General features: G+C 50.5%; 10 protein-coding genes across 10 annotated transcripts; 4 read left to right on the top strand and 6 right to left on the bottom strand.

Annotated features, from left to right (window-relative positions):
- Positions 1–58: 58 nt before the first annotated feature.
- Positions 59–669, bottom strand: PENARI_c003G09995 (GNAT family N-acetyltransferase; the record flags this gene model as incomplete). Its single annotated transcript, XM_022628699.1, has 2 exons — positions 59–543; positions 588–669. The coding sequence occupies 2 exons, from the start codon at positions 667–669 to the stop codon at positions 59–61; spliced, it is 567 nt and encodes a 188-aa protein (XP_022491580.1).
- Positions 670–955: 286 nt separating this feature from the next.
- On the bottom strand, positions 956–4660 carry PENARI_c003G04407 (putative vesicle-mediated transport protein (Imh1); the record flags this gene model as incomplete). Its single annotated transcript, XM_022628306.1, has 3 exons — positions 956–3951; positions 4010–4460; positions 4511–4660. 3 exons carry the CDS (start codon positions 4658–4660, stop codon positions 956–958), a joined length of 3597 nt encoding a protein of 1198 aa, XP_022491486.1.
- Positions 4661–5625: 965 nt separating this feature from the next.
- Positions 5626–10070, top strand: nte1 (lysophospholipase; the record flags this gene model as incomplete). The annotated part of the gene is made up of 2 exons (XM_022628387.1): positions 5626–5780; positions 5837–10070. 2 exons carry the CDS (start codon positions 5626–5628, stop codon positions 10068–10070), a joined length of 4389 nt encoding a protein of 1462 aa, XP_022491352.1.
- Positions 10071–10647: 577 nt separating this feature from the next.
- PENARI_c003G07146 (MARVEL domain-containing protein) lies at positions 10648–11425 on the bottom strand (the record flags this gene model as incomplete). Its single annotated transcript, XM_022628502.1, has 4 exons — positions 10648–10843; positions 10913–11035; positions 11106–11209; positions 11276–11425. 4 exons carry the CDS (start codon positions 11423–11425, stop codon positions 10648–10650), a joined length of 573 nt encoding a protein of 190 aa, XP_022491652.1.
- Positions 11426–13209: 1784 nt separating this feature from the next.
- PENARI_c003G04906 (actin-related protein ARP5) lies at positions 13210–15632 on the bottom strand (the record flags this gene model as incomplete). The annotated part of the gene is made up of 4 exons (XM_022628343.1): positions 13210–14016; positions 14068–15008; positions 15062–15382; positions 15440–15632. The coding sequence occupies 4 exons, from the start codon at positions 15630–15632 to the stop codon at positions 13210–13212; spliced, it is 2262 nt and encodes a 753-aa protein (XP_022491857.1).
- A 357-nt stretch (positions 15633–15989) lies between these two features.
- PENARI_c003G02074 (DASH complex subunit DAD4) lies at positions 15990–16557 on the bottom strand (the record flags this gene model as incomplete). Its single annotated transcript, XM_022628148.1, has 5 exons — positions 15990–16018; positions 16069–16153; positions 16206–16250; positions 16301–16357; positions 16549–16557. 5 exons carry the CDS (start codon positions 16555–16557, stop codon positions 15990–15992), a joined length of 225 nt encoding a protein of 74 aa, XP_022491697.1.
- A 154-nt stretch (positions 16558–16711) lies between these two features.
- Positions 16712–17269, top strand: PENARI_c003G09245 (uncharacterized protein; the record flags this gene model as incomplete). The annotated part of the gene is made up of 1 exon (XM_022628648.1): positions 16712–17269. The coding sequence occupies one exon, from the start codon at positions 16712–16714 to the stop codon at positions 17267–17269; it is 558 nt and encodes a 185-aa protein (XP_022491532.1).
- A 965-nt stretch (positions 17270–18234) lies between these two features.
- Positions 18235–18918, top strand: PENARI_c003G00685 (uncharacterized protein; the record flags this gene model as incomplete). Its single annotated transcript, XM_022628043.1, has 5 exons — positions 18235–18265; positions 18359–18385; positions 18441–18489; positions 18554–18569; positions 18622–18918. The coding sequence occupies 5 exons, from the start codon at positions 18235–18237 to the stop codon at positions 18916–18918; spliced, it is 420 nt and encodes a 139-aa protein (XP_022491440.1).
- Positions 18919–19477: 559 nt separating this feature from the next.
- pfy1 (profilin) lies at positions 19478–20272 on the bottom strand (the record flags this gene model as incomplete). Its single annotated transcript, XM_022628346.1, has 5 exons — positions 19478–19609; positions 19693–19827; positions 19926–20010; positions 20163–20178; positions 20245–20272. The coding sequence occupies 5 exons, from the start codon at positions 20270–20272 to the stop codon at positions 19478–19480; spliced, it is 396 nt and encodes a 131-aa protein (XP_022491880.1).
- A 1573-nt stretch (positions 20273–21845) lies between these two features.
- On the top strand, positions 21846–26232 carry PENARI_c003G03520 (uncharacterized protein; the record flags this gene model as incomplete). The annotated part of the gene is made up of 4 exons (XM_022628242.1): positions 21846–22673; positions 22726–23797; positions 25674–25741; positions 25801–26232. The coding sequence occupies 4 exons, from the start codon at positions 21846–21848 to the stop codon at positions 26230–26232; spliced, it is 2400 nt and encodes a 799-aa protein (XP_022491290.1).
- Between the last annotated feature and the right edge of the window lie 301 nt (positions 26233–26533).

The raw sequence follows: 26533 nt of genomic DNA, 5'->3' as shown, positions 1-26533 counted from the left end.
CACAAGTACTTTTATGGTGTCTCCAGGCCACCCCGAAAACCCTCTCCCCCTACGGTCCCTACGCCCCCTCCGCCAACTTGGTCAAAGCATCCCCTTCAACCATCATCTTCATCCATTCATCCATCCCTTTAGCCCCAACCTGCTCATAAAACCGAATACTGGGCTCATTCCAAGTAAGCACACTCCACTCGAGCCTGCGCCCCGACACCTCGAGCACCTGCTTCGCCAAATACTTCAACAACTTAAACCCATACCCGTGGCCGCGCGCGCTCGGCTGCACATATAGATCCTCCAGGTAGATTCCCGGTGCGGAGCGCCACGTCGAGTAGTTGTAGAAGTAGAGGGCCATGCCGACGGGGGTTGGGGAGGCGTTTGTCGGGGATGGAGGGGGGGTTATCAGGGCAGTGTAGACGGCGCCGCGTTTGGGGGGTGTGTCTGGGAAGGAGAGGGTTGATAGGAGGGACTCTTCTGTTGCTTCGACTTCGTGGAGGGCTTTTTCGTAGTCGGCTAGTTCGCAGATGAATTGGAGGATTAGGGGGACGTCTGGTGGGGTGTTAGTTTGGGGTTGGGGTGATTGGGTTGGGGACGGGTTGGTGAGGGCGAGGGTGAGGTGATGGAGGTTGACTTGCCCTCTGGCGTTGCCAGGCGGATGGTGGGTTGGTCGGCCATGGTGTTGGAGAATGCAGGTATGAAGTCCATTTCTGTAGAGGAAATTTTGACAGCTACGTCTGGGGAGGGATTTGACCCACTGGGGATCTGGATCCAATGGAACTCCGCTACCAAGGAATATAAGAATATAGGAATAGGAACGTTATGATTCTCTACAGTTATTATGGTACAGATGGGCATACACCTATGGGTATATTATTTGGACATGATCGCCGACATCCACTTTTGTTCGTCCGTTCTATACTGCAGTTAGTGATTTGTTACATCAAGGGGTATAATGTAAAGCTTACCGGTCGAAATGCAGCAACATTCCCAGGACAGGAATCAGCTGTTTCTGATAGTTCTTGTCCTTTTGCTCCAGGAATTGGAGGAGGACATTCTTCAAGTACATGTAGTCGATGGATGCATTGCTGGGTGGACCAACGGGTGTCTCGCTTCTAGCGGAAGGGGACGCAATTCCCCGGCGAGAGCCAGAATCGATGGACGATCGTGAAGACTGTCGACCGGACGGGGACCCACGTAGACGAACGTCCTCTCCAAGGGTCTTGTGGGATTTCCGTAGCTTCTCCAGCCGGGCGTTGGTCTCTTCGACGGAGCGGCGCAGCTCTGCCTTGTCCTTTTCAAGGTCACGCACCTGCTTCTCACTTTCGTCGAGTGCATCGCGCAGACCAGCCATGGCCTGGCGAATCTCGATCACTTCTTGTGATGACTGTTCGGAGATAGACTCCAACTCGTCACGGCGGCGACGCCAATCCTTTTGGGATTGCTCCAGCTCCTCTTTGTCCTCTTCGGCTGTGCGAAGTGCTCGCTCAGCCTCGCGGACCTTGGCCTTCAGCTCTTCCATTTCCCGGGCACGGCGTCGGCCTTGGCTACTAGCTTCGTCTTCGGCGCGGTCCCGCTCCTCGATAGCGGCCTCCATGCGTTCCTTAAAGTCACGCACCTTGGACTCTGAACGACCCTCAATGTCATTGAGCAGTCGGCGCATAGTCTCGCCTTCGCGGGTCCGTTCGCTCAGCAGACGATGAGCGTCAGCCAGTTCTTCCTCCAGGCTCTCGCATCGTTCACGGGCCTCCTTCATCTGCATTGCCACCTCCGAGGTTTGATCACGCATACTGTTCATCAGACTCTGGGCGCTGCTGTGCTGCGCCGTCTTCAGCTGGATCTCTTCCCGGAGACCAGCAAGCTCCTTGTTCAGCTGGGAGATCTGATCATCCATCTCGCGCATCCTGGCACGAGTACTCTTCAATCCATCTTGGGCCTTGGAGAGATCAGCACTAGTCTTATCCCTGGCATTGATAGCATCTTGCTTTTTGCTTTCGGAGGCGCGCAGTTCGGACTGAGCAACGCTGAATTTCTCCTCAGCCTTCAAACGGCTGTCGGTCTCCTGTCTGATCTTCTTGTTTAGGGTGCCCACTTCTGTGTCCCGCTCTGAGATCTTCGACTTAGCGGTCTTCAGCTCGGCACGCAAATCCTCGTGCTTGCCCTCGAGGGCCTTCAATTCGGAGTTCTTGCTGGTAAGAGTTTCCTTCAAGGTCTTCAGCTCCGAAGACTCAGCACGCAGGTTTCGCAGCTCGGGCTGAACCTTCTGAAGAGTCTCGCGTAGGTCTGTGAGGTCCTTGAACCGAGTGGCAGCCAGCTGCTGGGCGGCAGAAAGATCGGTCTCCAGAGTTGCCGAGCGAACTTTGAGGCTCTCAAACTCCTCCTTCAGAGAGGTATGGATCTTCTCAGAGTCAGCTGAGGTCGAAGCATTGCTAGTGCGAAGGTCGACCAGTTCTTTCTCGAGCTTGGTGATAGTTTCTTCAAGGGCAGTCTTCTCTGCGGAAAGCTCCTTGATCTTGTCCTTAGCTGCGACGTGTTCCTGGCCTATGTTGACAAGGTCATCGCGCAGAGACTCAATCTCCTCCTTAAGATTGTCTTCGCCCTTCAGCTTGGCACTCAAGCGATCAATGGCCGCCTCCTTCTCCGACAATTGTTGCGTCAACGACTCCAGCTTGGACCTGAGTTCAGTGAGTTCGTCGGAAGCTGGAGCAGCGGTCTCTTGAGCAGCCTTCTCCTGGGCCGGTTGCTCTGGAGGGACTGCCTCGGCTGGCTTGGGCAGTTCCTCGGTCTTGCCGCCCTTCTTCTTCTTTTTGTTCTTCTTCTTTCCACCACCGCCACCGGCTCCAGTAGCTGCTGGAGCAGGCTGGGTCTCTTCTTCAGCAGTAGCAGGAGTAGAGGCAGGAGGGGCTGGTTCGTATCCCTTGGCTGGTGCCAGACTCTTTCGGATCTCGTCGAAATCGGCCTTTTCTCCAGCGGAAAGTTTCTCCTTGGCAGATTGCCACGTAGTGTTGTCCTTCAGGTTCTCGTCCACAAAGTCAATAATCTTCTGAAGCTTGGTAGAGCTTTCCGACTTCTGGCCAATCTCCGTCTTCAGGTCTGAGACGGTCGATTCGGTTTCCTTAAGTTGAGATCGAAGGCCGTCAACCAAGCCCTGGAGCACGACCAGCTTCTTCTCGCCAGCCTTCTTCTCCTCCTTGGTTGTTTCCAATTGGGAAACGAGCTCCGAGTCTGGCTCGGCCTTCTCAGAAGCATGGTTCTGGAGCTTTTCGATTTCTTCACTCTTTTCCTTGAGCTGCGACTTGAGCTTCTCAACCTCAGTCGTTATTGACTCAATAGAAGATTCGGCTGTGGCAAGCTTCGCCTTCAAGTCATCGACATTGGCATTATCAGCCTTGTTGGATGTTTTGAGAATTTCAATCTCAGCATCCAACTTGTCCTTGGTTTCGCGCAACTCAACAAGCTCGCGAGTAGCTGTCTCAAGGTTCTGTACCATGCCCTCGGTCGACTCACGGGTGACAGACATGTCGCGCTTGAGCTTTTCCACCTCAGTCTTGAGGTTGTCGACCTCCTCTTGCTTCTCCTTGAGTTCGCCCTCTAGACGGGGAACTTCGTTATCAAATGAGAAGAACTCCTCGCTAGTCTCCTCCGTCCCATCTGATCCCTTGTCCGCGCTAGCCTCAGGCTTCTCCTGCTTCTCCTTCTTGAGCCCGGTAACCTCATCCAAAGCCTCCTTGGTAGACTTCTGCGCTTCCTCCATCTTTTTTTTGTAGTCTTCCCTTTCGCCGGTGACACGCTTCAGCTCCTCCATCACCATGTCGCTTTTCAGGGCCGTTTGGTTAAGGTACTCGGTGAAAGCCTTGGGTTCGCCAATCGAGGTGAGAGGAGTGTTTTCGCGCAGAGCAGCCTCGAAGGGCTCGATGGAGAGGACGCGGGAGTGCGCCATGCGGTATGCCTTGAGCAAATCTATGTGCGCTTGCAGTGAGTCTCGCGTGCGCGGTTTCCTGAACAGGCAGTTACGTACCATGGTATCGCGCCTCGAGCTTATCGAGTCTGCGGAGCTTAGCCCGGACATCGGGTGGAAGGTCAGTTGAAGAGTCCTTGGAAGAGTCAGCATCCTGGGCACCGGTGGCCTCTTTCTCAGACGATTCCGCAGGTGTTTTGCCCTCCATCTCTGCAGACTCGCCTTCGTTGGCCGCGCTCACTTCCGAGGCAGCTTCTGGTGTGTCAACTTGGGGAGTAGCAGACCGGCTGGACTCATCGTCGTCCCCGATGGTGAATTCCGCCTCGAATTCCTTGGGGTCGGGTCCTCTGATGGGAGTGCCTGTGTTGCGTCTTGGGCGGGTGCGCCGACTCGGGGAGAGGTTGCGGGTGGGTGGACGGCGCGAGGAATTGGAGCGGGAGATGGAATCTTGGGCGGACTTTTGGCGGGCTTGTTCCTCTGCGATGCGAGAGTCGATGGCGTCGCGGAGGCGCTGGCAATAGTGTTAGTTGGACGCAAGGCGCCAGGTCGGAAAAACAGTACCTGAAACATCGCCGCGGATCGATGAACCAACTCTACCAAAACAAACGCAAGAGTAAGGACGTCGACCAAATACAAGAGGAGAATGAGTAGATGGCCTCGTAAGGGAGTGAGGGGGAGCATTGGTTTGGAAGGCCAAGGCGGAACTGCCATGTGGAAGGGGCTCGGCTGACCGTCTATACTCGGTTCTATCTATAACTTAGCTTGAGAGGAATACAGTACTGTCTACTTGATTTTTATGCAATCTAGCTATACTTTGAAATTCAAGGCTGTCCTTTAGCAATTAAATCGAGTTGCCAACGGAAAAAAAAAATTGAGGTTTCTGTATTCAACAGCGAGAATGAAATATATATAGCTTAACATTGAGGCGCTAAGTATGAGGACCACCCAGGCACAAAACTTTCGAACTCAAAATTAAATTATCCATGTTGAATTTCTACATTATCTGATTATCTGTACTATTAGACTTAGATTTATAAGTTATGAAGTACCGTTGTCTAGATTATATCAAGTGTTCTCGCATGTATGAGCATTGAAAGAGGCCTTTAACAGACAGGTCAAACAAAGAAGGAAAAAGAAAGTGACTGAAGCCATACAAAATATCATTCTTTAAGGTGAACTTCAGAAAGTGATCAATATAGTTCATGTGGAAGGAAAGAATGAGAAATTACATGTTCATCATAGGCTAGGCTAGAATGTCCCAGGCACTTCCAAGGTTAGAGGCTTCACTAGTAAGTAGCCTATTACATCACTGTGGGGAGACAACAGTTCTTACACCGTATCCGTTTATGTATATGAACTGTTGTGATAATAAAAAGAAGTTACAACAGTTATAAATATGAAGTATAGAAATTATAGATATCAGCTGATCAACACCGTCTATCACGGGAATGTTGAACGCTAATGCAACTCTCCATCCACCGTTCACAGCGCCCGCACGTTTCCGATGTTTTGCTTTGGCTTTGGTTAGGCTCAATTTCCAAGGAAGCCTTGTTAGGCTTGAGCTCCACTAGACAATGGCTGGCTTAGCCCCCTCTCTCGCTTTGGACTTGTCAAGCTCTAACCCTGCACCTACCAGCTCTCTCTCATACCCGCTGTTCCCTCCAGCTCCCGCGACCATGGCGGGGTGGATTGGATGGGTGTTTACCTTTGTCTTACAGACCATCCCAAGCGTATTGTACTGGGTTATTACCTTTTCGACCATCACGCTGCCCACATGGCTCTTTACGCTCTTTTCCATGAGCCTGACGTTCACTATGAACTTCACCACCCTGTAAGTCTATACCTAGGCTTGACTCCTTGAGACGAGAAGCTGACCATGACACCTAGAATGTTGATAGTGCTCGCCCTGGTATCGACCGTCAGCTGGTTCATTCGCTATCGGTTCCTGAACATGTACAGCCGCCTGCCGCCAGAGCCCCAGCGCAAAGAACCCGAGATCGACTTGTTCCCCGATATCCAAGAAGGCGACTCCAAACCCGGTCTTGCGAATTACCTAGATGAATTCCTCAGCGCTATCAAAGTCTTCGGATACCTCGAGCGACCCGTGTTCCACGAGCTGACCCGGACAATGCAGACAAGGAAGCTAATCGCGGGAGAGACACTCATGCTGGAAGAAGAGAAGGGATTCTGCTTGGTTGTGGATGGAATGGTTCAGATCTTCGTGAAATCAACGCGACCAGCAAAGCCCGGTTCGCAAGAGAACCTGTATATGGACGACGTGACGTCGGACGAGGAGGATCACCATGTCCATGGCCGACAGGGTTACCAGCTCCTCACAGAGGTCAAGAACGGCGCGTCTATGTCGTCACTGTTCTCCATTCTCCAGCTGTTTACCGAAGATATCGAGCTTCGCAACTCGCAAAGCCATAATTCTATGGTATCGACCCCTACCCGAGGCAACACCCCTGTTCCCGATGCCTTCCCTTTCAGCCCTACCACTGGGATTGTCGAAAGCCCCAGGTCTACAGTGCGAGACACCGGGGATGTGACCTCTCCACTCCACGGTCCGATTGATACGCTACCACCGGTGCCTCCGCTGAATCTCGGAGAAAGTCGTGCCATTCCTAAGCAGATCCCCGACCAAGGCCCAAAGCAAGAGCACAAGGCCAAGAAGAAGCGCCGCAAGTCGGTCCATCCAGACATTGTGGCCCGGGCCACGGTGGACACAACCATCGCTATCATCCCAGCGAGCGCATTCCGCCGGCTCACACGAGTTTACCCACGGGCGACATCGCACATTGTCCAGGTTATTCTGACCCGTCTCCAGCGGGTCACATTTGCTACAGCACATTCATACCTCGGCCTGACCACTGATGTCCTGGACATTGAACGTCAAATGGGCAAATTTACCACTTGGGACCTTCCCAATAACCTCCGAGGAAGCGCCCTGGATCGTTTGAAGGATAAATTCACTAGAGAGCGGGATAGGTTGGGGCCCGAGGAAGTCGGCAAAGGAATCGCTCTCCACAATCCACATGTTGGCCGCAGACGGTCAAGCAGTACTCTCAGAAAGGAGGCCGTCTTGCAAGCCAAGGTCTCCAACGAACGCCCTATTGCGTCTTTAACGCCAATAAGATCGCCACTGGCATTTTCTGACAGGGACTCCGCGGGTGTGAGTCCTGGAGATCTTTTATCGACCATTCAACTTTCTCGGTTCGGACCGCGATATGACCATCTGGCACAACGCTTCCAAACCCCTCTCACCGAGAGAGAGCAGCCCCAATTTCTCCCTGGTCCTATGCGGCCTTCGACGTTCCAGCGCAAAGACTCAATTGACGAAGACGGTTTGTTCCGTGAATCGATTTTGGATTGCATCATGAAGGGCATTGGACTGACGGAAAGTACGCGCGATACCATGCGCAAGGGTACTCACTCCGGTGATGCGTCGCCGAGACTTCTTTCCTATGACTCTCGTCGCCAGAAGGCTGTGTTTTCCAATGCATTTGGCTTTATTGATCCATATGAAGCGTCTGGAGACGGCGAAAGTGAATCCATGATGTCCATGTCAGTTACAAGCGCGGGAGGAACTTCACCTGTCATCAACCTTCGGGAGGAGCTTCGCCACGATATCGAGGTGGTCTATTTCCCACAAGGCTCAGTTCTGGTAGAGCAGGGTGAGCGTCACCCTGGTCTCTACTATGTGATCGACGGTTTCTTGGATGTGGGTATCCCCATGGACGAGCGCGATGATGTCCTGATTGGCACCTCCCACGGATACGCCTCCCAGGCGCAAGAAGAGCTCTTTCCCAACTTGAGACGCACTACCACAGGATCGTCGCGAGCCTCTGGTGCAACAGGCGGCAATGACTCTCGACGGAAGGGACAGTCTCGGAAATCGCTGTACCTGATTAAGCCTGGTGGTATACAGGGATATGTTGGTGCTCTTGCATCATACCGCTCCTACACGGACGTTGTAGCCAAGACAGATGTCTATGTGGGATTCCTTCCCCGTGCTTCGCTCGAGAGAATCGCAGACAGACACCCTACCGCCCTACTGACCCTGGCGAAGCGGCTTACCAGACTTCTGCCGCGCTTGCTGCTCCACATTGATTTCGCACTTGAGTGGGTGCAGGTCAGCGCAGGAGAGGTCATCTACCACCAAGGGGACGAAAGTGATGCCATTTATCTTGTTCTGAATGGCCGTCTCAGGTCTGTGCTGGAAGGCGCAAATGGCAAGATGACGGTCATTGGCGAACATGGTCAGGGTGAGAGTGTCGGTGAACTCGAGGTTATGACCGAGTCTACCAGACCGTCTACCTTGCACGCTATTCGGGAAACCGAATTAGCCAAGTTCCCCCGATCTCTGTTCAACAGCCTTGCGCAGGAGCATCCGGGAATCACAATTCAGGTATCTAAGCTCATTGCCCAGCGGATGCGTGACTTGGTCGAGCACCCACTGTCTGAGAAGGGTATGGAACAAGGACATACTGCTGGTGTCCAGACTGCTACCTCAACAATGAACCTCCGCACGGTGGCTATTCTCCCTGTAATGGCTGGTGTCCCCGTCGTTGAATTTGGCAACCGGCTTCTCCAGGCTTTGCACCAAATTGGTGTGACCCGTGGCGTGACATCCCTCAACCAAGCTGCGATTCTGAATCACCTGGGACGCCATGCCTTCAGCAAAATGGGCAAGCTCAAACTATCGCAATATCTGGCTGATCTTGAAGAGAAGTATGGAATGGTGCTCTACATCGCTGACACCAATGTAAACGCACCATGGACTCAAACCTGCATCGCGCAAGCCGACTCCATCCTTTTGGTGGGCCTTGCAGAGTCCTCTCCGACCATCGGTGAATACGAACGGTTCCTACTGGGCATGAAAACCACAGCTCGCAAAGAACTGGTGCTTTTGCACGCGGAGCGGTACTGCTCACCTGGTCTGACGCGAAAATGGCTCAAGAACCGCGTCTGGATCAATGGTGGCCATCACCACATCCAAATGGCGTTCCACTCAACCAACGAACCATCGCACCCTCCAACCAAAAAGTTCGGCACTGTGCTCAAGCAGCGCGTCCAGATTCTGCAAGCCGAGATCCAGAAGTACACTTCTCGTCGTGCTCAGCAGACGCCGCTCTACTCCCCACAAACCCCATTCAAGGGCGACTTCCATCGTCTAGCTCGTCGTCTGTGCGGCAAGTCCGTTGGTCTTGTGTTAGGAGGAGGAGGAGCACGTGGTATCTCGCAGGTCGGCGTGATCAAGGCACTTGAGGAGGCCGGAATCCCAATTGACATCATCGGTGGCACGTCGATCGGCTCTTTCATTGGAGCTCTGTACGCGCGTGATGCTGATGTTGTGCCCATGTACGGACGAGCAAAGAAGTTCTCCGGCCGCATGGGTAGTATGTGGCGGTTTGCACTGGACCTGACCTACCCCACTGTGTCGTACACAACAGGACATGAGTTCAATCGTGGAATCTTCAAGACCTTCGGAGATAGCCAGATTGAAGATTTCTGGTTGGAATTCTACTGCAACACAACCAACATCAGTCGATCCCGCATTGAGTACCATTCCTCCGGCTATGTCTGGCGGTATGTCCGGGCGTCAATGTCACTGGCCGGTCTCATCCCTCCAATTTGCGATGAAGGCAGTATGCTCCTGGACGGTGGCTACATTGATAATCTGACTGTGGCACACATGAAGAGTCTCGGTGCAGACGTCATTTTCGCAGTTGACGTCGGATCAATCGACGATACCACTCCCCAGGGCTATGGAGACTCGCTTTCAGGCTTCTGGTCAATGCTCAACCGGTGGAATCCCTTCTCATCGCTTCCAAACCCACCAACGCTCTCCGAAATCCAAGCTCGACTGGCCTACGTCTCATCTATCGACAATCTCGAGCGCGCCAAGAACATGCCTGGATGTCTGTACATGCGCCCGCCCATCGATCCATATGGGACTCTGGACTTTGGCAAGTTTGACGAAATCTACCAGGTCGGTTATAAGTTCGGCAAAGAGTACCTCGACACCTTGAGAAACGAAGGCTCGCTCCCTATTCCCGAGGAAACAGAGGAAAAGCGCAAATTGCAGCGGACTATGGCGCCTCGCCGTGCCAGTATCTGATTGGATTGATTGATTGACTGTTGCCGTTCAACACTGCATATGTTTCGCTTCGTTCCCGGTGCTGGTCACCTTTTCTGATTGCACGAGATAGCGATTGTGTTTTGCTTATGTTACTCTACTGTATATCTAACGTCTATTGTAAGCGTCTATTGTAAATGACTAGGTAGACTAATAGAATAAGTTAGTATTGCTGAAAACCGAAGATTTGGCGTGTTTATATATGGCTTATTACGCCATGTATGAGAAAACTATATCCTTTTAACATAAAATGTCGCAAGACGCAAGAGACACGGAATGATATAGAATCATTCACTTATTAGAACAATACTAAATAATGTTAAAAACGAAAGAAAACGCCCCAACCAGGGACGAGTATAGATAGTCAACCCAACAATATATCAACTTCACCGAGCAACCTAACTCTCCCAAAAACACCATATGTCCAATCCAGAAGAAGAAAAGAAACCAAGATATTAAAAACCCAACCCCATTATAACCCAGCCCATAGCCTCCCCCACCCAAACTAAGAGGCTATATATCAACAGGCGTAGCTAGTAAACAAACAAAAAGAAACCCCTTAAACAGCTCCAGCATGAGTAGTCGTAGCAACACCAGGAGCCGGACCGGTACCCGGGGCAGGTGCATCAAGAGGCATACGGTTTCCAGTCTCGATCTTCTCCTCGGCGGCAGTGGTGCGAGCGTTAGGGTTGGTCTCTTTGCGGTAGGCCCAGAGAGCGGCAACTTCGAGGAACATGCCGAAGAAGGTGAAGATGCTAGGGGAGAGAGTTAGCTATGTGAATTTTGCAGGACACATTTAGTGAGAGGAGGAAAGGAACGCTTACAAGGCAAGGAAGATGAATGCCTCGTTAGCCTTCTTGTATTGGCAACCGATGCCTGATGGAAGGGTGAAGTAGCACCATCTTGAGCTGTAGTCTTGGGCGGCGAAGATGAAGGCGGTTAACCAGCTAGAAGGTTTATGTTAGATTCTGTTGGGATGGTCCTGTCGTTGTGGCTGGATTGGAGGTGTATACGTACAGGTAGGAGAAGACGACATCGATCAGGAGCACGAACTTGCTCAGGGCTGATGGGAGGAATGGGGAGATGAAAGCGGGGATGAAGAAGACGACAGAGAGAACGGCCTGATTTAGGTATTAGCTCGGTCAATTTGCTAGTTATGGCGACTTTGCGTGTGATATATCACTTACAATGACCTCCTGGTAGAGCATATGTGTGCCATGGGGACGGCCGTAGCTGATGAACCATGAAGTCAAGCCCATGACAATGACAGCACTAATCCACTGCAGGGTGCGAGTGGCCAGCTGCAAAGGCCGGGCGATAGCTGATGAGAAGAGCATTGTGTTGGTATAATTGAAGGAAGTTCAATCTTGTAGGTGAAGGTGATATGCAAGTGGTTATAGGCCGCTAGAAAGCAATGCAAGATGAGGGCAGGTTTGTATGACAATAACTAATAAAGGAATCAAGTCTCAGACCGAAGACCAGACAAGACTTTATAGATCGTGGAAGTGGTGTGGGTCACAGCAACATGCAGACAGACACGAAAAAACAAACAAGCGATCAATGCAACAAGGTTCAATGTCTGGCCCTGGTCAAGCCCGGTAAGGAAACAGAGAGGGATATCCGGGCGTTTCCCCAGATGCGTCATGGCGGTCTCTGCATGAAGTCAGAATCATACCACATAGCGTTGCCTGGGCTGATTTTTAATTTCGACCTTCCCAGTCTTCACTAGTATCTTTGGCACTTCATTTGGCAATAGTGTGCTCTAATTACTATCTCTCCGGCTTTGTGTAGCTATCCAAATCACCAACATGTCACAGTTCAATCTGCTTTCTCGCCGATGTATGTCTAGGAATAGATATACTAACTTGGTAAGGGATCGGCATATAATGTCCTCGTGCGCAAGGAGATACCTCATATCAATTGGCATCATTGCAGATAGAGCCAAGAAAACTAAATGCCATCGGTAGTCTGCGGAAGATCTGCTTTCAAGGCGGTCATAGTCTCATGATTGACTAAACACTCGCCAATGGGGTCGGTGGAGGGCGAAGTATATCACACCACCATGCACTAGCGACGAAGTCAAAAACAAGAAAAAAACAACAAGACACGGAAAAGAGTTAGACTATCATCTGCGCTAGCACTCAATAGCGGGGTCCTCCCTGCATAGACCATGATCGACAGTGGCTTCAGCCTTATTAAAGGTTTTGTGTTTTGTTTGTGCAATGAAACCGGGTCGATTCCAGGGATGGTGGCATCCCTGAACTCAGACATACTGTACACTAGCAAAAACGACAGAGAAGTTTCTCACACTGACTCGCGAGACGAGCATTGAACGGATTGTTGATGATTATAAATCGTAGTCGAATGCCACTGGATCTCGACACGATGTCGTGTCATAGCTGCAGTAGATGGCATTCGCTCGTGCGACGCACCTGTCGATCATGCTGTGGACTGTGCTGCGAGAGTCTTCCGACTTAGCCGAGATTGAAAGTACTTTTGGTCAGGCCATGCTTGTTTGTGGCTTCACTTTCTGTCGATCTTTTGGCACGGGCTACCCCAGATACCATGCGAATGTCTTGGTTCAACTTTAATCGGGTTTGGTAGATGTAAGGAGGTTGTCTTACTGAGAGTCAATATTAATCACCCCTTGCTATTACATTGAATATGGTTGTTTCGGGAACGAGTGATGCCCACAATTGTCAGTTGTTGGGGTGATGTCCAAGGTCGACTATAGGTAAACTTGCACTGAGCGGATGTCATAGTCAGACTAAGAGCAGAACCCACAGAGAACCAATGTGATAATAATCAATACTATTGATCACTTGTTTGCTTCCCTCTACATCGTACATGTCTTGAAAGCTATAGCCCTTCAAGTCTACGTTAGACGGGGAAATGGGGAAATCATTCCACTCACATTACTCTGAGCTGATAATTCACTTGCCCTAAACAGCTGAAGATCAAGGATAGAGAAAAACAGATAGAAGAAAAGCGACTTAGGAATTCGCATGCTTTTGCCGAGCTCTACATAACATCTTCTAAATACCAGATAAACAAGCCCCAGTCCACGCCGGATAAACAAACCATTGGACTCCAGTGCGCCAGGTGATTTGACCATTCATCTTCACCACATAGCGTTGCCGAGGTCATGCTCCTTGAGGTACTCACTACCCTTCTCCATATACTCCTGGCGGGTAACCGAGGAACGGCCAAGATCGCCACCAGAAGCCCACTGCGCAGCACCCTTCCAGGCATCGAAGACCGGGTCCGTCGCTTTGCGTACATTGAGTGTGGCATCGATGGGGAGGAAGCTACGGAATTCCTTGCGGAAGCGCTCATCAAAGCCAGTGAAGAGGGTGTTTCCACCAGTCAAAAACACGTCTTTTAGGAGACGGGATTGATCGGCTGGGTCAGAGTAGCGCTGGTTGATGATATCGGCTGCGATCTCGATAAGACCGGCTTGGTCAACGCCGGCGATGGAGGGCTGGAAGACAACCTCCGGCACGCGGATGCGCTCGACGTTGAGGTGCAGTTGGTGTGCCTCCCGCTGGCTCTCTGGGTCAAATGGCCAAGGTCCGCGGAGGAATGCGTGGACGAGACTCTTGGTCCAGTCAGACTGGGCGGCGAGAGTGTGGTTTTCGGTGAAGTCGGGATCGTACTCGAGCAGCTCGTTTTCGACTGCATTCAGCATACTGCCAAGATCCTCCTCTTCTTCATCCTCACTTTGGTCGCCTGTTGCAACGTCGCGGTACACACTCCAGTCGTTGTCATTGGCACCAAAGTCATCGTCATCTCCACCGCGGCGCCGCTTCTTGGGACCGTCGGATGCCAGGTTGGCTAGTGTCTTCATGCGCATCTGGCTGGCCAGAGACTTGCGGTTTCCGAGATCTGCTGTCATGCGATCACGGTCCTTGATTCTTTGTAGAATAATCTAATAGATGTTAGCATATGAATGTAACACGTAGTCGTTGTCCACTCATACCTGACGATTGTTTCGGCGCTGCGAAACCCAGGTCTCAAAGTTGTTCTCACGTTGCTCGCGGTCAAGACGCTCCAACTCCTCCCGACGAGCCTTTTCACGCTCCTTCTCTTCCTTGGCACGAGCTCGAGCATCGACGTTGGACTTCATGAGACGCTGGTGGCGCTTCTCTTTCAGGCCAGCCTCATCAAGCTGGTCGTCTGGAATATCGAGCATGGGGAATGTCATTTCCTCAGGCTGTTCTTCGGTTTCTTCAATGCCGAGGTCCTTGTTGCGCGAACGCTTGATGGATTTCTCCAGGTCGCGAATCATTCGCTCCAGCTGGGCCTCGTCCTTCAAATCTTCGGCTTCCAGGATGCGACGAATTTCTTTCTTAGTTTCGGAGGCGAGGTTATCCTGCAGTTGCTTCCAGTACTCAAGCTCTTCCTCCTTCTTCACCAGTTTTTCCAGGCGCATCTTTGCGGCCTGGTCTTGCAGACGCCGGCCAGCCTCCTTCTTGCGCTCTAGAGCCTGCGCGATCTGTTCTTCTGTCTTCTCCTGCACAACTTGCTCCGTGAAGGGATATTGGATAACGCGATCACGGTCCTCCAGTCCGGTCCAGTCGAGGTACCCATTCAACTCCTTAGCATAGTCCTGCGAGATATAGCAGTGCTTCTGCTTCAATTCCTCCATCTGGGCATCGGTCAAACGGGTCGGGAATGTTGGGTATTTGAGCTTCATGAGCTTCATGAGATATTCAGAGCTCTGCAGTCCACCCCAGTTGAGGCGAGAGCTGCTCGAGAGCATAGGTTTCGAGTTCATAACAGGAATGACATGGGTAGAAGTATGCGACGAGTCCACAATCAGACCGTCCGTGCCGTTGTTATAGCGGTAGGAGAAAAGCGAGTCGATACCGTAGGCAACCGAGGGCGCAGAGTAGCATTCGAAGAGGATCTCGTTCATCACTGGAGGTGCGTTAGTATCAATTCACATCGTACCAATATTTAATGACACATACTCTTCCTGGGGTATCCCAGATTCGCAATCGGCTCCGTCATCAAGATCGGGCGACCGACGCCCCCATCAGAGCCGTCCACGCCGAGCTTCATGAACAGGTAGTCCAGCACGCCTTCCATCACATCCCAGTTACCGACCACACTGGAGCCGGGGTCGAAACCATAGCGCAGCTGTCCTCGTGTCGTCGCATCGACGTAGGCATCATATCCGACGAACTGGCATTGACGGTTGAGCTTGCGATCACGGTATCGGCTCATGACGGGAGGTATGGCGAATCTGGGGTTCTTGTCGAAAGACCAACCGGCCTTGACTAGATGAGAGCCTGCGCGACAGGGTGTTAGTTATCAATTGCCCGTATAGACTAGATCAATGCACTTACCATTGTCAATTACGATGGCGCTGTCGGGATGGGCGCGGCTTTGCTGATATCCCTCAGGCTGCGGAGGTTGGTAACCCTTGAAGGGCCATTCTTGGACGCTATGAAGCTGAGGAGGCGGCTTCTCGGATCGCTTTTCAGTCGGATTGACGGTGACCCGCGCGGGCAAGAGGTTATTTATGGCGGTAATCGTCATGGCGGGCAGCGTGGCTCCGGCCGCAAACCAGGAGCTATCGAAGTCGGGGAAACGGGATCAACTGTGGAGAGGGGTTCACTGCATGGCAGTCGAGAAAGGAAATGAAGGGGGGAGAATGAATATATAAAGAATGACCGTGGCCGGGGTAATTGAGGAAGATCGCGAAACGGGACAAACGCAGTTGATTGAAGTTTGGCCGAGTGACCGCCAAGGGAAGGCGGGTGTGTATACAGTGCATCTATCTCCACGCCTCTACGTCTCTACTCGAATTAAAACTGCGACATGAGCTAAGTATAGTAACTTGGTATCAGACTGGTATCATTGACTATTTGCATTTCTTCGTTACTAGAGCCACCCTCACGAGGGGTCTTTGAGGTTCTCCGTGGCTATCAGATATGTTAGTAAAGACGTGCCATATAGGAATGCTGTAAATTACCTTCTAAATGGAAGAGAACATTAGACTGGTAGTTTTTGAACATCTGCGCGACAAGCTCGACGTTCATATTCTGGATGTTCACTTCCTATAGCCATGGATTAGTATTATTACTGTATAATGAAGGCAAAAAGACATACCTGAAGCGCTTTGTTCATGACCATAACGGATTCATTGAGTTTCTCCTACTCATGGGTTTAGTACAGCCTCTTCTCTCAGAGGAGTTGTGACATACAACGTTGGTGATGATACGAGAAAGCAGAACGGTCTGCTGGTGCTCGTGGGGACTCTCCTAGAAATAAGTTAACATCCCGAGTTGTATAAGAGTCTTTCATGTGAAATCAAGCAGACACCACATACCATGGCTCAGAAGTTAAAATGGGGTGTTGATGGCAGACGTGAGTGTGTTTGTTTGGACTTGAATCACGGATACGGTCACGTGCAGCTATACAGACTTCCCGGGATGCTTCCTTCGTAACTTACCGTGTACATCTGTGATCACGAAGGCACCGTCATATATAGAGCTGTCAAAGTTTTATTAACCAAATCACCGTTATTCTACACAATCCCATCCACAAGCTAGCTTCGCAACAGCTTCCTCGACCCGACATCTCAATTTAGCAGACCAACACCTTCATCTTTCACCATGCCTCCCCCCAATCCCGCCAATGATGAAGCTCATCAGCGCCTGTTGAACACCCTCGATATTTCAGTTGGCCCTAAGCCCTTCCGCAACCCACACTGGAAGCCCTCCCAGCGCCGCAACAAGAACGTGAAGCAGATCGTCTCTGAGGCTTCCCGAAAGGAAGCTTCAGTGTTGGCCACTCAAGCCAACTCGGGCGCAACCACACCAGGCTTTGGTACATCCGCCACCGATAGCGAGCTAACCCCGGCCGAAGTCGTTACACCGAACCTCTCCCAGGCTACCCAGAACCTGTCGACCCTCGTCTTGGAAAGGAACGCCCGGGCGGGACTCCCAAGCGGGCCTGCTGTGACCTACACGAACATTGAGTCGGCCCCCTCGCTGAACCCAGCCTACCAACAACATTACTGCGACATCACAGGACTGAAGGGGCCCTACACAGATCCCAAGACCCGCCTGCGGTATCACGATAAGGAGATCTACAAGGTGATCCGGTCTCTGGCACAGGGTGTTCCCGAGAACTACCTTGAGGCCCGTGGAGCTCACACCATCCTGAAGTAATGGAGTGGTATACCAATCAGTCAATTTCTAAACGAACAACCATCCAAATACGGGTACGTTAAGAGAAGACGCAATATCCGATCCCAGCTAATCAATTGAACTAGATACGAGAAACGACAAGTCGCTACGAAATGTTATGTACGACCAACACAGTCAAGCCCTTTCCACCCCACCGTGCCCCTCTCGAGACAGGTTCAAGAAAGCGCTCCGGCTTATTCGTGATCAAATGAGTCGATCTTCGCCTTGTGCAGAGCACTCGACTATTACCGACACCCCATGGGATAGGGTACCAGTTACAGAATCCGAAGAGACTGTCGTCGCGGCGTGGCATGTAATACATGCATGTAGTATGTGCAATAGGGGGGTGGGTTATGATAGGAAGATGAGAGTATCGGGTTCATCTCTGCCTTTTAATGGACATTATGTCGAGCTGTGGAGAGTTAGATCGAATAATTAAAGCAATTCAAGCTGTGCACATGAAAGAATCACATCATTAGAGACTCAATTGTAAGCCTGTCTGATTTTGAAGACATGAGAGGAAGAGAAAACTCGACAGTTCGATCAGCGACAAAAGGCCCCAGCTATCACCGCCTGCCGTCCTTGGTCTTGGCGCGGGCAGAAAATGGCGATTTGAGCGTCGCACTGCCTCTGTTTACCTGCGCCTGTGACTATTTCCCGAATTTTGCTGCACGAGTTGAAAAGGATTGTGTTGTTCAGATATCGCCTGCGGCTTCTGAAGAACTCGTTCTTTTCCACTATACGAACCTCGCCAACACGCCACCCGCTTTTGTCCTACCGCAAACGTCTGCCTGGCATCTTCTCCTGCCCCTAATCTACAACCAACAAATACGATCTGAATCTGTCAAACCCCAGTGACAATTGTCGCAAACCTCGCATTATTATACCGAGACGATTTGCGCACCCCTTAGTGCCACGTAATTTCGACAGTCTACCCGATAACAAAGATGCCTAGCATGTGGTTAACAGAGAACCAGAGTCAGTCGCATTCGTCACTATCCTTGTTCTAATGTCTATTTCGTCAGAAATACACATGGCAAAAGAGAGAATACTTGCTAATTTATCTCACAGAGATCGGTGTGATCTTCTGTTCAGCAGGTACGAGTGTCGCGTGCCAAACAAACCAACAAGACCAAAAGCTAACAAAAATCAGGAGGATTGTTCTTCTTTGGAGGAGTGTTGATGTTCTTCGACCGGTCATTGTACGTCTATTCCCCTACATGCTATACTACAAAGAACTGTTCACTAACACAACCTGCTCAACAGACTCGCCATGGGAAATGTACGCCACACTATCCACCAAAACACACACAAACGCCACTAACACCCCCTAGATCCTCTTCCTGATCGGCCTGACCCTCATCATCGGCGTCCAAAAAACATTGGTCTTCTTCACCCGCCCCCAGAAACTCAAGGGAACAGCCGCCTTCGCCGCCGGTATCCTCCTCATCCTCTTCCGCTGGCCCTTGACCGGGTTCCTGATTGAATTGTACGGCCTGTTCATTCTCTTCGGAGATTTCCTCGTTACCATCGGGCAATTCGCTGGCAACATCCCTGTTATCGGACCTTATATCCAGCGCGGTCTGGAGGTTCTTGCTGGTGGGAGGAGCAATGCCGAACTCCCTGTATAACCGTGTGTGCATATCACTACACTACTCGGACTAGGCCGCGATTAATGTCCCGCCGCATCTATCTTGGGTACCTCGACTTGCCTTTACGCTGGTACGCCGTCGACTACGAAGTCAATGTCCGAGGATGAGTGCGAGTACATTGTACATGTACATGCGACGTGGGATGACACGATACACTACGGCCAACTCAAGCTTTATGTAATTAATAATGACCCTGTGAACGCTAGCGTTGAAAGCCAACAGCTGGAAAATCAGTTAATATGCATGTTAGAGATAGACAATTACATTGTGCATACGATCAGCGTTGCACATTTCCATGGCCTGTGCATGGTCCCGTCTACGCCAAACATGGCGCACCGAGACAGAAGCAAAGAAAAGCAGCAAAAGCCAGGTCATTAACGGCAACATTCAGAAGCGATTCATCATCCAGCAAGTGCAAGTGGAGTGGTGTGTTTGGGGAATATTCAAAGGCTCCTTCATTCCTATTCTTCACAAGCCCCTTTCTCTCTCATCATATCATTCAGTTATCATTGCTAGCAGTGCTGCTTTTAAAAACAATCTATTGAGGGTTGTTGATGTAGTCGACGAGGTTCTCAACGACGGTTGCGGCGTTGGTGGTCTGGACGCTCTCACCGTGGTGGGCGATCATGGTGCAAGCCGAGGCGCGGACGACGATGATGCCCTCCTTACCCTGCACGGAAAAAAATGTATTAGCACGCGTCCTAGGATTTGGCGTATGTACCCAGAAGCAGAAGCAGAAGCAGAATGCCATACCTTCTTGCCGTATACACTGCGCTCGTCGGCCCTGATAACAACGAACTTGTCACCACCGACGGAGATACCGTTGGCGAATGCGTTGTCGCTGGAGGTGTAGGCGGAGATCAGGGAGTTGATTTCCTCCTGGGAGAGCTGTATCGGGAGCCAGTTGTGTTAGCGACGTTTCTTCCGATGCTGTGACCCCCACCCCGCATAACACAATAGGAATTGGGGGAGTGTTGGGAGCTTACAGTGAAACCGGGGGAGGCGGCCTCGAGACCGGAGAAGTCAGCGGCGAGGATACCGGCCTTGTCGAATTGACCCGAGCCCATGAGGCTGTGAGAACGAGGTCGTCAGCATACTGCACGCGTGGAAACGGTGTTGATGAATCGGTCCATTGCGGTCCGTTGAGGCCCGTTGAGGTCCGCGGAAGGGGTTATGGGAATATGTTGAGGACTATGTCAGGGTGAGGATGAGTGGAAATGTACCTGGAGTCGACGTAGCCTGTTGTATCGAAGATAGAAATGTTAGCAGAGTGGAAGAAGAGTCGGATGTATAGGTGATTCATACCTTGCCAAACTTCTGAGTGGGCACCCATGATGATAGTGAAGGGGGTGGGGGTAAGAGAGTAACGCTGGGATGTTTAGACAGAGATAGAGAGTAGAGAGAGACCAGAGAGAGGCACAGCTGAGTCGAATATACAGAAAAGGAGAGCTTGTGGGAGAAGAGAGAAGTGGGGGGAAACGGTGTTTGGCGGTCGGGAGAGGAGCCCCGCCATATGACGATCAACCGTCTTTTACATGTACACTGTGGCTAACATATGGTTATGCTTAATGCCAAGGTTGTCTACAGGGCAGTTCTTGCATTGTCGGTATTTACTGGTCTTCAGCTTTGATGTTCAGGGTATTTGTATGTACTATTCTGTAGGCAAGGTGGTAACTCGGTAAGGTATACAAAGTAGCGGTGGGAGAGACCTCCACAGCTAAAGCCAAGCTAAGTTGAGCAGCTTGAGCAACTGAAGACTATGACATACAGCTATAAAGACCTGCATCTGCATAGTTCCCTTATAACGTGAGCTATAGTACGTACATGAACTGTAGCTTCAGTCGATCCTTCTGCCTGGGCGCCTAAATCACACGTGCCCAGGCACGTGGAAGATCTTCATCCCTGGGAATTTAAAATATCCATCTCATCAAGTGCAGGGGGATTTACAGGACTTCGCTAAGAGTTTCATCCCCTCTCAAAGCTCAAAGGGGTACGAGATGCCGTGATAAGTTACCGCTCCAGGACTTACCTCACCACATAGGGGGCCAAGGCGCAGACAGATACTCATTGGCATCAGAGTAAGTCTTGGCATCACACTGCCTGGAGTTGACCCAGACATGAGTCAAGTCGTCAGCTGAAAGTCCCTGTCTCTGAGAAATGGCTGCTGAAGGAACTCAAAACCAGCCCAATGCAGCCACACAGATTTGATGCATTGTGCGCAACAGCCCAAATATTGAGGCCCCCTGAATCATACCAGTCGTTTCATAAGTGAAACACGCCCGCGTCCTTCGGCCGATGCGGAGCTCTCGTTGGTTCCGGCCAACGTGTTAGCGAGCTAACCAATCCGCGACCGAACACGCCCATTCGTCTGGTGCGAAATAAGCATCACACACGAGCCCCGATGCTAACGATGTTAGCGCTGAGGCGCCCCTCGAATTCTAGAGATTTTTGCGGCGTCTGACCGTCACTTCTCTGGCCCCTGGTCTTTGGCCCTGTCTGTGGTCCCAACCCTGTCTCTGATCCGTCTCTGATCCCGTCTCTGATCCCGTCTCTGATCGCTTGTTGGTCCGGTTTGGCCCCAGACTAGACATGCCTCAGATGTGGCATCGTGCGCCAATCTGGGCTCGGCACGACATTAAGTACTTGGGCTGATATTTGTCTCATCTACAGAGTCCATCGTTATTGTTGGCTCCACCCTGACTCTATTGCCGCTAATTGCTCTCTTTAATATCCGTCTTTCCTGCGGTTTCGTTATTTGTTTTCTTTGGTTTTGTTTCGCCTTCTGGAAGGCTTTTCCTTCCCTACTACTAAGGTCTGGGGTCATATTTTAATCGACTGAACTTGTTATACTTCTTACTATTTATCTTCTATTGCATACCGGCTGGATCCCAGTATACCCATAAGAGATGGCGAGAGGCACGACAACAGTCACGTCTCGCACCCAACCCACCGAGACCATATCATTTCCCGTGTTGACCTATAGCGACGCCTTGCCCCGGAACGACCTTCGCAATCTTGACGATCACCCTTCAAAACGTCTAACCCGGGCTGGGATTGTTGGACAATGGGACTTCCGACAACCCTCTCCAGTAGAGGGGTGGTTTAGAAGACCACCGCCAGGCCCTGGTGCGAATTTCGACTTTCAAGTGACATCGCCACCGGATGAAGTCATTCCATCTAGCAACGGACCGACCGAGCAGTATATGATAGGAGTTGCACTGGGTAGCCCCGGCATGATCAACGAAGATGAACCTTTACCGCCGCCTCGGTTCGATACAGCAATCTTCGAGCCAGAGCGAATGACACAAAGCCCCCAAGCTTACAAACAGAGCAAGTGGAAGAAGATTGGGGGACTGTTCAAGGCAAAGAATACACTTACATCGCCATCAAATCAACTACATGGAAGCTTGGCTCAGCAACCCGAGAAGTCCAACAAGCCCAAGGAAAGGAATAATTCTTTGGAAGAGTGGCCGGCTTTTGAGGTAGACCCTAAGGCAATCATGGGCGGCATTAATCAAAGCCCTCCACGTCCTCGGAAATTTTCACTGAGCGGGAGGAAAGCGCCTCCAGAGGAACCACCCGTTCAAAGGCCCTTGCTGAGTGTCGACATCCCGGATATCCAAATGGAGCGATATAGTGTCATGTTCAGCGACGTTGTCAACAAGAACGAGAGACCTTCACTGCTGGCCAGAAGGGCAAAGACATTGGACAATCTCCGTGTCCCGGACGCAAATGTAGGGCTTATCCGAAATATGTCGTGATATAAAACTTACTGATATGATATAGGGATTTCTGAAAGCGCCTGTGCCACCTCCAATGCCGCAACGCCGGGCAACGTCGCCCGCGAGATCTAGCTTCACCTTATTCCCGAGCTCACAGCCGTCCAAGGCGGCTCAGTTACTCGGCACGCAGAACTTCTCTCGCGGCCCAGGCCCTCTAATCAGGTCCAATACGTTGCCTGTCGAAAGTCCGTCTAAGGCATCGGCAAACCACTCTCGCAACAGCTCGAACATCAACAGCACGTCTTTATTCGAGTCACCTCTTATTCCGAGATTAAATGAGCGCTCGAGTTCAAATACCCCGCGATCATCTAGCAGCCTAGATAAACCTCTTCCCGCAATCAAGCATGAGCCACAGGCTTCCCACCAGCAGCGAATTGTTCAACCACCGAAGAACATTCTGTCGCCGCAGAAGTCTCGATCAAACTCGTTCGCAAAACAGCAAAAAAGTGCTCACCCTGTTCACCCAAAGCAGGATCAACAGCCATGGAAGATTACACATCCACCAAGAAAAGACTCTCAACCGCAGACAGGGCAAAGGCCACCTCAGGTGGCCTCCCCACAGAACCCACAGAAGCAGAGCACACATCACCGTGTCGACCACAGACCAGACAACCACAAACAAGACCACCCGGCCCGACCACGTCTCCGAGTCCAAACTGAGGCTCGACCACAACCCCCAGCCAAAGACAATACCACAAGCGGCACATCTCTAAGCCCACCATCAACACTAAATGCCACCCACCAAAAGATCGACCGAATCATGTCCCCAGCTTCAGCCTCCCCAGCGACGAGATTGGGCATTTCCCCAGCAGATTCCACGCGCCTGCCCTTTGCGGATGCCGATGGTGCCATTGAAATCAATGAACATGAAGAGCCCGAGTTAGAGCAGGAACCACCTCGGACAATTCCGCGAGTTGAGGTCTCGATTGCTCGCTCGATATCGGTTTCTAGGGGAAAGCGCCAGATGCTTGTTCCTATCGGGGCCAAGGTTGAACATTTCGATCCTGATGAGAGGTTTGTGCAGAGGAGAGTCTTGACGCCGCAGATTATGGATGCTCATCGGGGTCATCGGCCTGGTGTGTCGCAGGAATTGCGAATCGAGTCTTTCTGATTCTTGTTTGTGTCATTCTTTTTCACTTCTTATTCTTTTCCTTTTTGCCCTTCTTTTATCTTCCTTTATTCCATTGTTTTTCTTGCTTATATTCTGATTCCCCTTTGGCATACTCCATTCCTTGTGTATATCTCCTTTTCAGCTTTCACTATTCTGTTTGTATATATCTATCTAATATCGCATATGTATGATCTTTATACCAAGCACTATCATTTGGTTCGAGTGGTGGTGATTTATATAACTACATCTCGAATGCGCATACCTGTTCCAGAAAAGAGAGGGAACAAACAGCAGCCAATTCCTTACAAACTTAATTCCATACAAGGAAACCAACCTCGACTTAGCGCTACAACCTTCCTGGTTGAACCTAGGATAGTAAACCTATTATAGAAGTTGTGTGAAACTACCATGCCCTCTATGTGCGAGACCTTGTTTCCACTATTTCGAATAGACCTCTAAAAAAAATAAGAAAATTAAGAAATTATTTGTGTACCACTTAATCCCACAGCCGGCTTGAACAACTGTACAGCCTGCTATAATGTACAGTTATTATTATGCAAGGCTGCTGAAGGTTTGAATCAATTTACGTTCTTTTTTCACGAAGGAATTGTTGGTTATGCGCTTACGGCAGTCGAGCATGAAAGGTTGCATGCTTTGACAAAGAAAGTCGGTTTGCAACTCGACCTCTACGATCTCGATGCTGCGATCATGCTTGTCTACCTCCCTTACTGCTGACTTGTCGGGCAGACAAGCTCTCCATGGGGGACGGGCTGTCTTTATAGGAAATGATCAGTGCATGTTTGAGGAAGGCAAGGTGCTTGAATATCCACACAGGCCTATGAATCCTTGAAAATTCGAGCTACACCGTCTGATGATATTATTATTGTCATTATTGAAATTTCGTTGTACACATCACACGCACTTCGTTGACCTTCAGCAATAGCGACCGGGCTTCAATTATCCTTTTTTGCTTATTTTGTGACCCGTCACTTATATCCTGTTGAGGAGTGGGTAAGCCAATGGAATCCTGTCTTAGTCCTACTATGTGATTGTCCCTGAGGTATGTAGAACATGTATAATCTATCTTATCCCATATAAATACAACTCATGGTGTTCTTCTCTAGCCCAAGGGAAATTATCATCACACACCCTACATATATCGTTCATTACCACGGAAATGGTCATTCAAAGACTCTCTATTTATGCTCGGCTACCACCTCCAGAGCTCTTCAGCTGGCCTTTTGATGACGCCCCAGTGCAATTTCCACCTAGACCGCCGCATGATTCAACATGGCTTCAACTATTCACAATCCCGCCTTCACTGTTTCACGCCCTTGTCGACATCAAGGCTCCCGCCACAATAGCTACCGTGTATCTGATTTCGGTCATATATCTTAACCGCGTGAATGACGGTCGAAAAAATAGGCCTTGGAGCTTTGCGAAAACATCGGTTTTCAAATATCTAGTGGTGTTGCACAATATTTCCCTAGCTTTCATTTCCGGGTGTGCATTTTATGGCCTGTGTCATTCATTGATGAAATGCTGGCCATCGACAACAGAACCAAATTTTCTGGTTAATGTGGCAGATATTCTTTGCCGCGTCACTGCCCCAGACAAGCTTCCGAATCTCAACGTTCTTGAAGGAAAGGCAGGTGTCCAACCTTCAATCCCACCCGGCTTGGGCTGTTTATATAACGATGGATTTGTCTATTTCGCATGGACTCTCTACATATTGAAATTCTACCAAGTGGTCGACACTTTGATTACACTCGCAAAGGGAAAAAGAAGCTCGATCCTACAAGTTTATCACCACAGCGGTATAATACTTTGTGCGTGGGCAGGAGCCCGATTTGCGTCACCTCCCTTCCTGGTCGGTGTTTTCTTTAACTCGGCGATTCACGCTTTAGTGGTATGTGCCCTCTACTCAAAATTTGTTCTTGGAGCTGAATCCTAATTCCATTGTCTCAGTACTCGTACTTTGCTTGGACATCCCTTGGTTTTCCGGTCTTCGGCTTCATCAAACAGATTTTGACGGCTCTTGAAATTGCACAATTCCTCGTCGGTGGTGCCCTCATCTGGGGCTATCTCTTTATTGAGTACGATACCCTGATCTATCGCCCCGGAGGTCTTGCTGGAGGACTACCGTCAACAATTTCTGAAAGCAAGGATGCCTCATATTCTATGCCAACGGTGCCTAGCGCTCTAGGGGGTCATGGGGTTAGTCCCCACCTCCAACATCTTCGAGGTCACTTTCAAGTCCAGAGGATTCCCTGTCTAAAGAGCAGTGGAGAGGCATTGGCGGTTTGTTTAACGACTCTCTATTTAATTCCACTGACATATCTTTTCATGGGCTTGTTCCGGCACTCATATCTGAAACGAGCCAAGCGTCCCAAAAAATAGACTATCGACCTGGCGATTTTAATTTTCTGCTCCCCAAGTTCCGGACTCATTGGTGTTGCTTGACTTTTACGGTAGAGACCAAATTGAATTTGTCAATACGTGGGAGATTCTCGGTCTGTATTTGACTGGGTCGTCTTCTGCTGAAATGTCAGATCGCTCTCGCTATGGATGGACTTTAGGTGATGTTCAACGTCATATCTCATAAACTAACGCCACCTTGAATAATCGGTGCTGCGGTGTTATTCAAAAGGAGCGATGCAATATTTCGGGAATGATAGAATATCTGCTTCAACTGTCCCAT

The sequence above is a fragment of the Penicillium arizonense genome, assembly GCF_001773325.1.
Source record: "Penicillium arizonense strain CBS 141311 chromosome Unknown PENARI_contig003, whole genome shotgun sequence".
Taxonomy (NCBI): Eukaryota; Fungi; Ascomycota; class Eurotiomycetes; order Eurotiales; family Aspergillaceae; genus Penicillium; species Penicillium arizonense.
This window is presented reverse-complemented; position numbering and strand designations above follow the sequence as displayed.